The sequence below is a fragment of the Apus apus genome, chromosome 2 (genome assembly GCF_020740795.1).
Source record: "Apus apus isolate bApuApu2 chromosome 2, bApuApu2.pri.cur, whole genome shotgun sequence".
In the NCBI taxonomy this organism is placed as follows: Eukaryota; Metazoa; Chordata; class Aves; order Apodiformes; family Apodidae; genus Apus; species Apus apus.
In genome coordinates this window covers 127610894-127628072 of record NC_067283.1, presented here as the reverse complement: position 1 = coordinate 127628072, position 17179 = coordinate 127610894, and the positions used below count along the sequence as shown (strand labels likewise).

The window sequence follows — 17179 nt, the reverse complement described above, 5'->3', positions numbered from 1 at the left end:
CACCCAAAAATTAGTAACAAAAATATTACAAAACTGAACTTCAAAGACAGCCCTTTTCTCCAAATATATAAAAAAACTACCTTACCTTTCCTTTGAGCTAAACTTAGCTACTATTATGCAGGATGAGTACAGTGTGTTCACAGACCCATTACCTTGTTACTTTAATTGCTGAGCTAAATTTACATTTAACAAATTTCACACTTGGTTAAGAAGAGAGGAAGCAAACAGCAGGGACATAGCAACAGATGTACTAGAAACATAGAATTACAAAATCCACTCTGGATTTGCAGCTTGCGGTCCCTCAGCTAAGTCAATGTTGAATACTTTCAAAGTTTTCTTCAAATGTTTGTATTTTTTTCAAAAATAGTGACCACTCTAACAATATTTTGCATTCCACTTGATAGAAATTTTCTAGCAAATAATGCCCAAAAGATCTGTCCTCATTGTATTATTAATTTAATAGTTAATGTGTGTTATTCACATTTATATGCAAATACATGTGATACTAGTCCAACATGCAGGCTGAGAGGCATCTGCTTAGCAAGATGGATTCATGCATCTTAAGCCACTCTGACCCACTAGCGTTAGAAGACTTGTTGATTCACCGTGCTTTCCTTCAGGTGAAGATGGACATGGTTCGTTTTGCTGCATGTCAGACCAGTCAAGTGTTTTGGCTACCTCTCCCTTTCAGATTTTGTAGTGTAGGAGAAAAGTCTCTGTGCAGCCTACTGTTTTTCACACATGTAAATGCAAACACAGTTGTTTTTCTGTTCTTCAGGGACTCTTCTTGCTTTTCTGTTCTTCCTTAAGCTCTTTGGCATTACATCTAGACCCCAATGCTGTTAACATTTCTATTGTCGTCAGGTTGGCTCCCTTCATTATCAGTCGCTCTCCATCAACTATAAAGGGAAAAAAAAGTAAGTCACAATGTCTATGTCAAATTATTTTAGTGTGCAGTTCTGATTTGTATGTATAAATCCAAATCATCTTCATCTTAGAAAGTACTCCACTTACCAAGGACTCTGACTATGCACCACCACCAAACACATATATTAAACTGCACACAATGTGTACATAAATTTAATTTCTATATAGCATTCTTGAAAAACCTGAAATGTTTGTCTAGACACACCTATAGTAAGAACACATATTTGATAAGCATGGCTCATACTGTGCCCTCAAAGTCACCTAACAGAAGGCACCGGAGGGCATAATTTCCACACATGGCTCAGCATTTTAGCAGCATGTGGTCTGTGGTGCATTTAACTTACTTCTTTAGCCAAAGAAACCAATTGGTTTACACAATCTGGTGGCTATAATATATATATAAAAACAGATAGTACTGGGATTCCTAAAATTCTGAAAGAAATTATTTTAAAACAGGAAGGAGGAGGCAGAAGTATTGTACTTGAGTTAATTACTTGTTTTTGCAATATTTGCAAATACAAAAGCCATACTCAAACCCACATAACGCAACACCATGCATGACATCCCAGCTCCAGACCCATGTTTGCCAACTACAAAAGCTCCACATTTTTCACTTGGAAGAAGCTCCCACCTCTTAGCATTAGTGAAATGATTTGGTTTGGTTTTACACTGTGAAAAACATTCAGCTTTACTGCTTAAGTCTTAACACATCAGAGTTACAGACAAGGATGGGAAGACAGAAGCAGGGGGGAGGGAGAAACATGCACTGTCAAGACTGAAATAACTAGACTTTCCTAGGCAAAATTATGTACATTCAACACTCTTGACGTTCCTACTGATTCATTAAATATATGGAAAAAAAGGGGGTAGCAAGAATCAATAGTAATTAAAACTTTAATGGGCTACATGACATATTGGTCCATTATAGCACAGCAGGAAAGAAGATACAGCCAGAGAAAAGGACAAGAGCAGATTAGAGCCATCTGTTCACAGCCTAGAATCTGGGCTGTTTCCAGAACTGATGAAATTTCCACCATCAATCCCCTGCCTGCTTACTACATTCTCAGAGGAAACCAAGACATTTGTTGTACATCAGTTGACCTCATTCTTCAAGTCCATCTGCACACGTATGGTCTTATCCATATGAGCAGTTCCTTCAAACTGCATAGTAAGTTACTTGGTTGCATAAGCAACTAAAGTGATTCAACTTTAGTGTTCCTAAGACTGAGCTGCCTCCACCACAGAGAACATAAAAATAACACCTACAGATTCTTACATCAAGACAGAGCTACACTTACTTCCTGGAATTACACCTGACTACAACATCACACAAGTATGTCACTACAAAAGTAGACCCAACTGTAAAGTAATTTCTTTGATCTAAGATCTGCCAGATCTGACTGTAGTACAAAGACATATACACACATTAATCTAAATATCAGGCTGTTAGTGACTCCTTCTTCCTTTTTTTCCTCCCAGCTGTAGAAGAGCTAGCTATGGACAAGAACAAAAAAAAACTAACCACAGTAAAAAATATTATAGACAAGACAATAACATCTTAACTGCACAAACCCAAAAGGTCTTTTTTTTTTGGTCAAGATTAAAAATGAGCCACTTACCAAACATAACATCTACAACTGGTTCAGACCCATCATGTCTCACATCAGCAGTAACTTCACAGTTTCTGTTAGTGGACTGGATTTTTTTATGGTATATACATCCAAGAAATTTTCTGCAAACATATTAGAAAATATAGGAAGTATGTTGTAGATAGAAATTACAGTAAGTATATTTCTAAAATTAATTTAAATATCTCAATATTGCTAAGCAACAAAAGTATAAACAAAATAGGATTTGTATTTAATCATTTCAGGCAGGTACTCCTCATGAGATAATAACTGTTAACAATCCAAATGGCTAATCCTTATATGCTAACATGTAAAAGGCATCCCAAAGAATTTTGCAAAATGTAGCATATGCACTTCCTGTGTTCCTCTAAACTGCATTAGTAACAATTAAAAAAAGAAAAATCAGCAAAGTAATTTTAATTTTTTTTTTAACACCAGTTGCTTGACAATGTTGTATTGTTTGTGTCTGAGACAGCATTTATTTATTTAACATCACCAGTCTCCAGAAGATTTCTGAAATGACATGGCAGCTACTTGACATTCTGGCAGCTTCAAAACATTCTAAGTTAAGTTGTGTTACTAAGTTCATTCCAAAAGTAGACACGTCTGTAAAGCTATTACAAAACAACATTTTACAGTGGCTTGGTGCCAAACTTACATCACTCAAGAAATATAATTACTTAGATTTCTCCAACAGTTAATTACCAAGACAGAGCAGCAGCTGTTGCTACCCTCTCTCCAATTTACCTGCACCTGCAGTCGTGATTACAGACCCTCACTACAGGGTCAGCAACTGAGAGGGGCATCAGCCTGGGTAGTTTGGTACATGCACATGCCTGGACCTAAGGGTCTACACTTAGGCACAGAAGTCCTCCAAGTATCAGCAAGAACAAATGCTGTGTGCATCCTGGGAATACCATAAACACAGTTCTTATGACAAACACAGTGTCTTAGCATTCTGAAACATCAAGGTTCTGTCTAGACTAAGCTAAAAAGACCTGATTTATACAAGCCATCAAAAACCAAGATAACAAAAACATTAAATATAGTAGATGCGGCAGCTTGGGGAAAGGAGGTTTTTCTCCAGAGTGAACGGCAGATGCTGCCACTTCCGTTCATGATTTGCTCCCAGAACGTCTTCTTATTTTTGCTGGCTACAGCGCCAGCAAGTCACAGGTCCCTGCAGTGACAGCAGTTTTAAGGGCTTCGTTTTGCATCCGCCACCGCAGTGACCCGGGCAGCAGCCGGGAGGGAGGGAGGGAGGCCTGTGCCCTCCCCTGCCACGCCTGGGCTTTGCGGCGGGGCCTGGGCTACAGGCCGGGCGAATATAACCCCAGCCTTTACTCCCCCGGGTAAATAAAACCACAGGAAAAAAGCCCAGCCCTCGCCCCTGCCGTGCAGCACACGCAGCCCAGGCCCGGGCGCAGGAAGGGCACTGGGTGGTTCACAGCCGGGGGCCCGGCCGAGGCCTCCCCGCCGGGCGCGGGCCCGGGGGAGGGCCCGAGCATGCCCCGGCCGTCACGGGGCTGGAGCCGCCGCTGCCCGCGCAGCCCCCTCACCTGGTGCTCTCCACGTTGGGCTCGAAGGGGCAGAAGCGGACCACGATGCTCTTCACCGGCCGCAGCCCGACGCGGATCTTGGACGCCATCTTCCTCCTGCCCCCGACTACAACTCCCAGCAGCCCCCTGGCAGCGGCGGGAGAGGGCGGCGGGCGGGCTCTCCCCGCGCGGGCGCCTGGGACCTGTAGTCCAGGGCGGCTCCTCCTCGGGGCTCTGGCCGGAGCGGCCGGCCCGCCCGTCCCGGCGCCTGCGCGGGGCTGTGGCGCAGTGGATACAGGTGGGGGGGGGGAATGAATAAAGGCGCGCTTTTGACATAAAATCGTTGTAAAACAGCTCCTCTGGGCTCTGCAGCAGGAGCAGCGGGCCCGGGGTAAGGCTTACAGGAGCTGGAGTGCGGAGTTGCCGTTGACCTACGAATCGGGGCCGGGTTTGTGCTCTCCAGGTTGGTTAAACCTGTCCCAGGAGGTGACAACTTCTGGTGGCTTCCAGAAGTCGTTTATTTCTTGTCGTTGGTTAGACAAGGGCACTGATGAGGATAAATAGGAGGTAGCCCATAAAGCTACGGATAAATTGGAGGCAATATTTTGCGATATGTCCCTCAGAAGAGAGAGTTGTAAGAGGCGGTGCTGCTGGAAGGGAGTCTGGTCCGGCTTGGTTTTTTGTTTGTTTTTTTTTGTTGTGGCTTGTTTTTTTTGTGCTGTTGTTTGTTTCTTTGGTATTGTGGGGGGGTTCGTGTTGTTGTTTTTTATTTGTTTGCTTGTTTGTCGTGGCTGTCTGGTTTCCCCCCCGCCGGTTTGGATCCAGGGGTTGCACTGCTGCCCTCCCAACAGAAGGGGCTGGGATGGTTGCTGTCAGCTGCCTGTGTCCCACTAGGGGGCACAAACCTCCCTGGGAAGAGGCTGCAGGGTTCTGGGAGCGTCCTCCTGTCCCCAGGGCTGGGAGGGGGTGGGATGAACCCGTTCGCCGTGGCCTCAAACCCACGGTGAGACGGTCTGGGGTACAGGCCCATTCTGATCTGCAGGGAATGCATTAAATATCTAGCATCCCTTGTAGTGGGTAACCTCTTTTTAGAAGCTTATCTTTGTTTATCGGAAGTCTTTTTTAAAAATAAAAATCACATAGTCATTGAGAAAAATCATCCTCTTTGATGGAATTTATCCGAGAAAAATTAAGTAGCAAAACTAAACGCAGGGGATTCAATATAGTTTTAATATTTAAAGTTTTTATTATTTTTTACATCATCGACTTTCCCTTATGGGGAAAAATGTGTTTTTGTCAGATATCAGTTGAAAGAGTCCACTGTAAATAATAAATTGCTGCTTTAAATAATTTTTTTTCATACTTAATAGACTCAGATACAGGATCAGGCAAATTTTTATTTTTCATTTTAGAAGTATTTTTCATTTAGAAGGCAAAGCAACTTACACAATTTGAACATACCCTTCTTCATTATAACACAAAGAGCTTGATGTATTACATTTAAAATCTGTAGCAACATTTCCGTTAGCTTCTATGGCACCCTGAAGGAATAACCTCAGCAAAGGGCTGGGGAAGAAGGAATGATCACTGATTTTTCCAAGAGCTTCTTTCTCCACGCTGTTGGTGTGATGACTCTTACTGACTTCAAAATAAGCATAGCAAAATTTTGTAGGATTTTTTTAGTAATTTCATGAAGAATGTTTAGCTTACATAGCACAATTAAATGAAGATAAAATTTTGTTTACTCCTTTCCACATGCAGATTGTTTTAACATTTTAGCTTTAACTGTCAGCAATAAAAGTTGCGTCTTTCCCTTAAGCCATCCGTTTGGAATAATCAAAAGCCTTCTCTGCTTTTTCAAACTAACTTTTAATTTTTTTTGAGATTCACAGTAACATGAAAGAACAATACCTGGTAACTGAAAGGCTCTGTGCTCTTTTCCTCCCCTCAAAAAACAGACTTCATCTATGAAATGAAACCAAGGGACTATGAATAGGATGATTCCATCCTTGGATGCTACCCTGCTTGTTGATGACCGAGTCTTTCTTGACACGTGCTCTAGATGCAATTGTTTTAGCTGATGGTATTTCTGCTGATAGTGCTAACTCTTACAGTTAGTAAATTCGGTAAACAGGAAAAGGACAACACAGATATTTTTTAAATCCCAAACATTTTTTCATCTGCCTTTAAATCTAGGTGGTGGTTAACCCCAGCATGTTGGACTACCCTCAGTTTATACCAGAGTAACTGCAAGTAACCTCTGAAGCACAATATTTAAATGTAATTTCAGAAAAGCTGATCATTTATCCGTGAGAGACGATGAATTCATCCCTCCGGCTGCACCAAGTAATTTGGGGACTCTCAAATGTTTGCATTTGAGACTGTTCCCTGGGGAATGTCCTTGGGAAGCTGAATGATGCATGATTCTTATACCTAGTGATAATCACACACATTCCTAAAGCACAGAAACATGAAGAGGCTTATAAGCTCTATTTCTGCAGTAGAAACAATTTTAGTGTTCCTTTCACCAAGGATTTATAAATGCTGTCTTATCCAAGTCTACAGACTTTCATATCATTAGTTTTACTGAAGTGTAGTCATGAGCCCATAGATGATTTATATCTGAGCACCATACATGGCAAGGAAAAAATGCAGCCATGTTTTACTTCAATTACAAAGGCAGAATAGGAATATAATATTAATAATAACAACCCAATTTTCCTCTTTTCTCATTGATCCTCTGAGCTCTCTTAAATCCAGGGAGGATTCTTCTGCTTCCCCCCCTGCTTCATATGTGCAATTTTCATTTTCTGTAATGTTTTCTTACAACAGAAAGGCCCACGTTTCAGAGCTTCTGAGATCTAATTTCTCCATAGTTTCAGCATGTTTCGTTTTAGCATCTTGGCTCTGGCTTTTCATTGCTGTTTAGCTAATTTTTTCCCCTAAAAAATTGTGGTCTTTCAGATTCTTCTTTCAAAACACTGCATGAGAGAGGGCTCTCCATGCTGTATTTCGTGTATGGTATTATACCTTCCTGCCTTTACTTGTTTCTGAAGTCTGGGATCGTTATCTCTGCTTGTCCTCAGCTGATTACTTCTGTTGCATCTTTATCCTTTTTTCCCGGGTCTTTTTCTGAGTCTTGTCACAAACATCAATAGGCTCAGAATTCAGCAATCAAAATGTCATGTCTGCACATCTAGTTATAATGCTGTGTATTCCAGGAATAAAATGTAATGCTGCCTTCAGGGCAGTAGCCAGTGCTGAGGAGAAGTGAGCCAACACAAATCCTGCAGCCTTCCTCCTCTGCACTGAGGTGATGCTTCCAGATGGCCACCCAGAAGAGGCTCTTTCAGGAAGATGGTGTGCTAGGCTTGACAGGAGAAACAAATTATTTCTGGAAACAGAAAACCTTTCTGACAAGTGCAGTATCATGGGGCATATCTTTGTAGGAGCTATGGACAGAGATCATCAAGATCACAAAGGACAAAGGATCACATAGGAAGTCATTATAAAATACTAGTGCTGGGTTGAAGACCATGCTGAGATTAATTCCCTACAATAGTGGAGGAGCACAGCTTATTGTACTGAATCATAAAGGTGTAAACCAGTCTGTGTTTTCTGTCTGGTTTTGTTCCTCCCTTTGAACTGAATATTCTTACAACATATGTCAGTTACTGAATTTTAAAAATACTTTCCCAAGGAGAAGAGATCATAAATCCTTTATTCTCTGAAAATTATAGAAGGCAAGCATAGCTTTGTACTAGTAGTACTTCTAATTTTGCATATAATTATAAACCAACTAATAGTTATATGCAGTTAATCTAGTTTTCAGAAATAAAACCTAACCAGTAAAGGTGCCACTTAGAATTCATTTGGTTTATGATTAATTCTGAAATAGTAAGGCTGCATATCAGTTAAGAAAAGCTTTTATAAGACTGAATAAACAGATTCTCTAGTTGCTCTTTCCTCCTCTGCAAACAAGTATTTCTGTTGCCTGAGCTTAATGATTGCCAACAGAACTGTTTGCTAAAATAATATGCAGCAATTAACTGGCTGAGAACTTACTGTGCCAGTTCCTGACTTTGTAACTTTATTTACTGAGGGTAATACTGAAGTTTTTCAAGCTACTCCTTCATATACGATAGAGCAAAAGCTTTACTTCATCTGATAGTCTTCCTTGTCTAAGAAATGCTACACTGGATACATGCAGCTATCATTTAGATTTATATGTTGATTTGATAGCACAAGGCACAAAACAAAGCTGAAATTAACAGCAACCACCCAAGGTTACCACCTGAGTCCTCGGGGTCTGGAAGCTGTGCTTGAAGCTCCAGGTAGGTTAAATGGTGTATATTTTTACTTGAAAGGTCCTTGCATATGGTGATCCATGGATACGATCCCATTTGACAGACCTAACTCCAACAGAGGCATTATAATAATTTAAGAGGGAATAGATTTCCAGGAGCGCAGAATTTGGAGAAAGGAGTACCATTGGAATTTGAACTGTATGTTCAAAGACCTCCTGAAGGTTGTCTGTGCTTTGGATAACTTGTTAACAGATTTTGAGGAGCTCAGCATGTTGACGTTTGTACCACTCTGCTAAGGGCATACTTGGATGTTGTATTGTAAGCAAAGCAGTTTGTTTTCACAGTCTTCTGCTAAAAATAGCTGTGCCTATGGATTGATGTTATTAGTTATTGTCGGCAAATTATAATAATGTTGCTCAACTGAATGTGGTGACCAGCCAATATAGTCTTTCTATACACTTCAGTTCTTTCCATGGCAAGAACTTTCACCTGATATTCTACAAGTTTATGTATGCAGCAGTTTTAACTTCTATTTTTACAGACTTAAAGGAGGTATCTAGGCATTATGTACATGCAAGCCATAGAATACTTGCTTAACACAGATAAAAGTTGAATCAGAGTATCTAGCCAGCAGACATAAAGAAAGCAGATATTAAACCAGGGGATTTTTATATAACCATTTTTTATAACTAGTTTCATTTCATTTTATCTATTTATTGACATAAGTAAAAGGTATGTCCTCGAGAAAGTCATAAAGTCTTAACACCTGTGAGACTAGAAGACTGTATTTGTTTAAACTTGAAAACATATCAACATCAGTGACAAGCAACCACATTTTGTATTGCAATTTCACTATAAAGTTACTCGGCATTACTGAGAGGCTGTGTTAAAAATATTCTCTATCATAAATTTAAATATTCCACAACATCATTCACATGAAGCTCATCCTATGTTTGCAGTCCTATACTCAGTTATGAAAAAAAAACAACCAACCGAAACACAAAAAACCCCTAACAACTGGATCATGAACCTGTTGGTGTGTCATTCTGTTAGAAGAACAAACGGATGTTTGGTTAAAAGCCTGCACAGAGCAGGAAGAGGATGATTCAGTTGGTTTCATACAAGGTTTCCAGATGCTGTGCAGTCAGTGATATGCACAGACATACTGCAGCAATTAGTAAAATAAAGAGCTGAACCATTTTCAAGTATTTGTAGGTATCTCCTTATGTGATTATAATAATAGTGTAATAATTACATTATTTTGTACTAATTGAAGTAAGCATGTCAGAAGATAGAGGAGAACAAATAAGATAATGCAGGAGTTGTTTTACATACAGAAGCTACATTATATAAACAATAGGCAGCAGATGACAACTTAGGTAGGTATTCCCAGGAAAATTGTTACACAGATGAAGTCTAGAATATGGAATGCCATGTAAATAGCAAAACCAGTGAATTTGATTGATGCATAAATTAAATACCCATAAAAATAAATAAATTCACTTGGAAATTGTGAGGATCCACAGATGACTACGGATTAACTACCGTGCTCTCAGTGGCCACTGTCCAGTCCTGACAATATTTCAAACACTTGTGTTGAATTTTAGTATAATGCATTTGTTGACATACTGAAATCACTTGATCAAATTTCATTTATGAGGCACATTTCCCTCCCTAGTATTGACTGATAAAACTTAACTGGATGAGGCAACGCTATGAACTAGAAATATTTGCAATACATTTATTTTTATGCTGCTTTCCCTTTTTTAAATGAATTACCAATGTATAAAGATAGGTTTATAATGTATTATTTCTTAATTTATTTTCCAAAGATCTTTTCTAGCAGTAAGCAAACTAATCTGTTTAACTGAGAAACTTAGTGAAAATCAAACATTTGCAACCAGATATTATCATACTAAAACATCTCTACAGAGATTCCAGCAAATATTCCAGGGATAATTACTTAAAATGAAGACAGAGAAATTGTGAACTTAGCAACATTTAGTCTGTCTCCATTCTGCCTGCAATGAGGGAATAAATTCACTTACTACCTACTGTAGTCTCCCACAATGACACCATATTGCCCAAGCAAGAGTCTTTTCCAGAGAGGCTTTTTATTGCCAAATGCACCAGTACTGTGTGGACAATGTGGGGTTTGGGGGATACAAGCTGTCCTTGGATATGCCCTGTGCAGCAGGAATTGGGTTTGCTGTCAATACAGGCGTTACCATTCCTGCAGCTCCCACAGGCACAGAACAGGTTTGTCTCCCAGACACTCCCTTGTCCAAACTAGTAAGAGTGCTGTTCCTGTGGTGACCAAGCAGGGAGGAGCACAGCGCCTGAGCAGGGCAGCACAGCACAGCCAAGGGGCAGCTGCCTGTGGCTTCTCGCACACTGCATTTATGACAGCAGACAGCCAAAGGTCTCTGCTGCCTTACCCTGCGCTGGCAACCCTGCGCTGCCTTTTGTGAGGCTTTGAAGGAACTGCTGGTAGTTGAGCAGAGCTAAGAAGCTCAGAGAAACGGGTTTCTTCTCCCAGTGTTATACCAATATATGTAGTCTATTTCAGCTATTGATTTGTGCTAGTTGGTAATGGTGCATTTAAGTTTTCAATCCTCTGTGTTTCTCATAGTCTTAATAAGCTGCTCCTGCCTCCCCCTCTTCAGGGGCTTTTGGGATGTAGTCAATACCTATACATTCTAAAGGTGTGACGGGGAGTTTCACCTCATTAAAGTGCTTCACAAGGGGAGATTTCTTTATTCTCTTTGGTGAATTGTGTTCACAATTTCTGACCTTCAGTGTCAGTGTTGTTTCACCGACACATTGTGTGCTCCTGGGGAGTGTACTCAAGTATGTCACAGGACTTAGTAGGGGATTGTTGCTTTATGGTATGCACCTTCCTTATCCGCTATAACAATATTCTCATCTGTTTGTCGATCACTGCAATACCTCAATGAGTAAAATCGTTCTAGAAGACCAGGTTCTGGGGAAATTACTTCTATTGCTTTCAGCTATTGCTTCACTACCATATTTTTCACTGTACTTATGTCAGTAATGTAATTTTTACTCTTTAATGGTACAATTCCTCAGTAGAGGCCAATTATCCTTAGGAAGATCATAGCTGTCAGGGTTTTTCCCACTGTTCCTATCATACCTGTGTTTCTGACTGTGTTGTGTTGCTAAGGTTTCTGGAAACTGGGTTATGACTCATTCTCCTTCTCCCTTTTAGCTGACTTCCAAGAGACTTAAAGGGGGTCATAAGGTAAAAATACAAGTGAAGGAACATCTACCCAGCTTCCTAACCCTACAATACTTCAAAACTCCACATACTTGAAAGAGTCAAGGAATTGCGGGCTTGAGATGACAAAAGGCTCCCAGGGCATCCCATTGCTCCTTTGCAAGCTCCCAGTGCTGGCTCCAGCAGTCTCTCCTGGATCTCCTGCTGCTAGATACTCATATCAACCAGTTGGCCCCATGTTAGCACAGCCTCCCTTCCCTCATGGATGCAGCCCCAGGATAAAAAATTGCACTTGAACAGCTTGAGAGCTGCAGGTGGCTAAAGAGCCCGAAAACTGCCACCCACCATCTAACAGCAGCCAGCAGTTTCCAAATTTATTTTAAGTCCTTGCAGCTAGTGACTAAAAACATTTATCATTCTTTTCATCTGAAGAAATTAGACTGCTGCCTTATTGTCCTAGAAAGGTGGGGAGGGCAAGTCAAAGGAAAAAACTACGCTGAAAGGACTCTCACAAAGACAGATGGGGCCAGAAAGAAGCTGTACTCAAAGAAATACAAGTCTAAACCATTTTCCATTCTCTGTGTTGCTAAAATTTCATTTTACAAAGGGGAATGGCTAATCAGGATTCTGATCCTCATCAGAAAATCGCTGAAGCCACCAATGACTTTGCTAAAACTGCTATTTTTTTAATGACACTGCACACTCTTGCATAAAATGGCTCTTTCTATCAACATCAGGTTTTAAGTATGTGTCTCACTGGCTTCACATCACTTGAGAATGATCAAGTTCTCAGAGTGAAAATCAGGAAGCTATGTGCAGAGAAGTGCCATGGGAATGACAATATGTTTTATATATTTCTGAAACTTTTCCATTAGGAAAAGTAGCCAAATGTGAAGCAGTCTTAGTCTGCTTTCACATATGCACTGTTCCATAGGATTCACAGAGCACAAGAGTATGCATGAAAATATATAACATCTCAATGAAATACAAAAGTACCAATCCATTTGGTTGGTATCAACATGTTAAAGGGATTGGTTTGTCCCTTTAAGGAGCATGATAGATATGATCTGAGCAGCACCGGTCATCCAATGCTTGGAACCTTGGCTGAAGAGGATCATGCTTTATTTTTTTGGTAACCATTCCAGAGAAACTCTGCATGCAGGGAGCCAAAAAAGTCATTTTATTCCAGGCGACATTCAGTAAAGAGATATCTCATTTAAGTAAGTATACTTTAAAGCCTTTATTGTATTGTGTCAATCACAGTACCAAAATGAAGAAGCAAGTTGTTTGAAAACTGCTGGTTAATGGTGAAAGGTAATATTGGTGCAGAAGAGAGAAACAAGGGATAAACTGCCAACCTAATTCTTGAGTTGTGACCTAGAAATTACTGATGTCAGGTAACCAAAAATGATAAAAGTAGGAACCAAGAAAGGTCCCATCCTCCCACCACCCCCCAAAATAATTAGCCAATATAATGTTGTTACATGATTTTCAGCAGCTTGATAATGAAAAACTACTGCAACAAACTTGGAAGTCTATCAGGCTGATGGTGCCTTGGCAACGTATTAGGTAGCCATAGGCATCTACCTGTATATTGCACCAGAGTTTGTGCAGAACGATCTGATGCTTTCTGCTGCTAATAGGTCATTGCATCAGGGAGCCAGGCTTATGCTGGGTTGCATCCATTGAATCCACTGGTGTTCTGTGACAAAATGCAGCCCTGCCTGAGGTGTCCTACGGGTTGGTGAGCTGACTTCATAAGATCAGTTTTATTCAGCAAGTGCGTTTGCATCCGTTCCCCTCCTGCTTTCCTGTGCTCATGGAGTGATTTTTGTGTGCAAATAAGGGAGGAGAGATTCATTCCAAAGCTTCCCTGCATGTTGAATGTGTTTAGGCATGTTAACTTGTCTCTCTGTTCTTGTTTCAGGGATGGCACTGGTCAGCTGCAGTATCTGTGCTCACTTATAGTCAATGGGTAGTTGCCATTAAATTTATCCAGGTGACATTTGATCCAAATTCTTGTTGAAATTTCTGACTACAAATAAATAAAAAAACTTTCATGCCACAATAGCCTTCTAATACCAATTTAATATCAATTCCTTACAAAACGTCAAGTGACAAAGCAATTATTACTATATCTAATTGTGCCAACACTATGTGTTATATTTTGCAGATAGACAAGTCATATCAGGTTTTAATGGATTTTCCCAGAAAGCACTTTCTCAAATTGGTGCACAGCTGAACAACCAGAGCTTGTGTAATTCTTCTCCTGGATGTTTCACAATGTCACTTCTCGGCCCTCTAAATGTGAGATTCCAACTAAAGCAACAGAGCATGTAATGTTGGCAGTAAAAGCAGGTAATGCGAAATTCATACCTCACACCTGCTTTTCTATGCTATTTAAGCTGTGCCAAAATGCTAGTCTCTTGTTGGAAGCTAAGCAAGTATCAGATGCCTTTCGTTTCCCTGACATGTGTGCCACATGCCACAATGTGCTCCAAGTCTTATTTCTGTTTGAAGAAGAAAGACTCAGTCTTTTGTGTGCTTTTATTGCAGTCATTGCTGTTGGAGGAGTATTCCTTTCCTGGCAGGTACAGACTGCCTAATTGGTCCCGCCCATCCAGATGTCTCTATGTTTTTCTACATTATCATCCTGTTTGTAAGACTAATGCTACCCTGATTCCTTTTCTTTTCCTAGTGTCCTAAACATGTGAAGGGAAGATAAGCAAACATAAGGTAAAAGGCACCCACCCCACTCTTTTTTTTTTCTCTTTTTTTTTCTGTATTTCTTGCTTCTTCTGCCGGGGGTGCTGGCTGTTCTACTCTGGGGGAACACTGATTTCCAGAACTCCAGAAAGTCATCTATGACTTCAGCTAGTTACAGGCAGTGTGGTGTATTTAAATGATGCAGGACTGCCTTATAACTTCTCTGTTCTTTACACCGACAGGCAGCCTGGAAAAATTCTTGACCAGACTGCTGACTTTGGATTTCTTTGGTGGAAGATGAAGAATGACCACAGGAGAAAGCTCTTGCTGGCTACATGCTCCACTCTGCACTTTGTTTTTAAGGATGGGTTAATCTCTCCTGCTGAACTCATGCACAGATTCAAAAGGATCCAAATGAAAAAAGAAGTGGGAGAGTCCAGCACTCAGGGACAGGATTCAGCTGTCTATACATGAGTGCTTATTGTGCCTTTAGACAGTAGGTGCATCCTGCCTGGCCTCCAGCTGCCTGCCTTATGGGAAGGGGCAGCTCTTTCCACAAGCCTCATGATGTAGCTACCAGCCTGTGCAGATGACTTAGATATCCCAAAGTACCTCCAAAGGATGTCTCAAGAAGTGCATTTTCACCATTGGATTCTATAAACATACCAAAAATTATAACTTAAGTCACTGGAGGGGGGAATAAATTTGGACTGATGACACAAGAATTGTAGCGCTTCTGTAAGGTTTTTACAACATAAGATTCTGATAATAGTCTCATTGAAAGTCTATCTGCCAAGATCTACAAACGAGGAAATGAAAGAGTATTAACTTTTTGTGTGTTTTTCAGTCTTTCTTTGGGGTCTGTAGTTGGTTCACGAACAGAGACCAAATAATAAAAATAAAGTAGGATAGAATATGTATCAGTATTGCTATTGTTATGGAAAGTCAGAAAAGAACTGATAGTTTGCTTATAAAAGGAAAAGTGAGAAGGAGAGGTCAGCAATAAATAGTTTCAAGTGAAGAATTAAGCTAGATTTGGGGTTTTTTTCTGGAAATATTATTGTCTTCCTGCTCCAACCTAACAGGCAGAATGAAAATAAACAAATTGAATCAGCCTGTAAGTTAGATTTTTGTGAAGATAGTAACTGAACAGTCAACCTAACCTTGTTGCTAGAACTTAGCTGAAGTCAAAATGGCTGAACGTGCTGTTAACAGTGTCACCAAATTACCCCAGCTTATAGCTTGCCTGCCATGCCTTCCCAGTTAGATATCATAGGCTCATAGAATGTGTGGGGTTGGAACGGACCTTTAAAAGTCATCTAGTCCAGCCCCCCCCTGCAGTGTGCAGGGACCTTTTTTACTAGATCAGGTTTCTCAGAGCCTCATCAAACCTGACCTTAAATGGCTCTGGGGATGGAGCCTCCACCATCTCTATGGGCAACCTGTTCCATTGCTTCACCACCCTCATAGTAAAGAACTTCTTCCTGATATCCTGCTCTAGTTTAAGGCCGTTGCCCCTTATCCTGTCATTTTCTTGTAGGCCTCCTTAATGTACTGGAAGGCTGCTATAAGGTCCCCCTGCATCCTTCTCCTCTCCTGGCTGACCAACCTCAGCTCTCTCAGCCTGTCTTCGTAGGAGAGGTGCTCCAACCCTCTGATCATTTTTGTGGCCCTTCTCTGGACTTGTTCCAACAGGTCCATGTCCCTCTTGTGTAGAGGACCCCAGAGCTGGACACAACACTCCAGGTGGGGTCTCACAAGAGCAGAGTAGAGGGGGAGAATCACCTCCCTTGACCTGCTGGGCATGCTTCTTTTGATGTAGCTCAGGATGCAAAACTATTAGCTCCTTCTTGCCTGCATGGATGAATTTCATACACTATTCTGAGAAAGGAAGATCTCTCCAGCTCCCAAGCACAATCAGCAAGAAACTATCTTAAACCTGTTGGGTTTTTTTCCCATGAGCCAGCCCAGTTGACCAGTCTGGCCATTGATACACACAACTCACTGAGGCCAAGAGTTTTGTGCAGCTCTGGAGCAGAGTATGCTTCACCTGCAGGACAACTTCTAGCTAAAGACTCCTCTTCTGACTTGCCCAAATAGTTACTACAGGGATACCAGGCATGGTTTTGATCTGCTGCATAAAAGCTATAAATATTTCAATTCACATCAGGTTAGAATTTTTCAGAGAACTTCATTATGTTTCATTATTATGTGGCATCAAAAAAGCATAATGGAGAGACAAGAAGAAATAATATAGGTGTTAGGAAAGAAGTACTTGTGGTAGGATTCAACAATTTCTGAGCAGGGACAAAATGAGAGGTAACCAGGCACACTTCAGATTAATTCCTTTGGCCTTTCAGGTTTAGCAGCACAACAGATCCAATGTGTTTTAATTGCAGTGGTAGTAATGAATACTTAAAGAGTATAGAGAAAAGAACCACATCTTTCCCCTTTGGACTCCAACTCCATCCCAGGGTTGTTTGCCACTGTGTGAAGCTGTCGTCTTGGGCCAAAGATGCAGAAATGTTCTGATGTAGCTGAAGTGCCGCCCTGTGCTGGGATGGCAGCTCTTAACAGGAGTGCAACAACTCCTGTCCTAAAATGTGTGTCTATATTTGCAGCTTCACAGTTCACAGCCTTCTTCATTCAGCTCTTATCCAGCAGGTTCTTGTTGTTGTTACAACAAAGGGCTTTTGTGCTTTTTTTATTTAGCTAGACAATAAGATAATCTGATGAAGCACTGTAGGTGGAAACAGTAATGTTTTTCCCACTGCACTGTGCACTGTAGTAGTAGTAATAATAATAGTAGTAGTAGTAGTAATATTAATAGTAGTA

At 40.8% G+C, this 17179-nt stretch overlaps 1 protein-coding gene and 1 long non-coding RNA gene across 2 annotated transcripts; one reads left to right on the top strand and one right to left on the bottom strand.

The window, feature by feature from the left end:
• Positions 1–440: 440 nt before the first annotated feature.
• Positions 441–4243, bottom strand: MRPL53 (mitochondrial ribosomal protein L53). The gene is made up of 3 exons (XM_051612554.1): positions 4115–4243; positions 2547–2659; positions 441–899 (listed from the first exon to the last, which is right to left on the bottom strand). The coding sequence occupies exons 1-3, from the start codon at positions 4201–4203 to the stop codon at positions 775–777; spliced, it is 327 nt and encodes a 108-aa protein (XP_051468514.1). The 5' UTR covers positions 4204–4243; the 3' UTR covers positions 441–774.
• Positions 4227–15368, top strand: LOC127381792 (uncharacterized). The gene is made up of 4 exons (XR_007888797.1): positions 4227–4556; positions 13812–13996; positions 14337–14374; positions 14587–15368. It is a non-coding gene; the product is annotated as an uncharacterized LOC127381792 (long non-coding RNA).
• The last annotated feature ends 1811 nt before the right edge of the window (positions 15369–17179 follow it).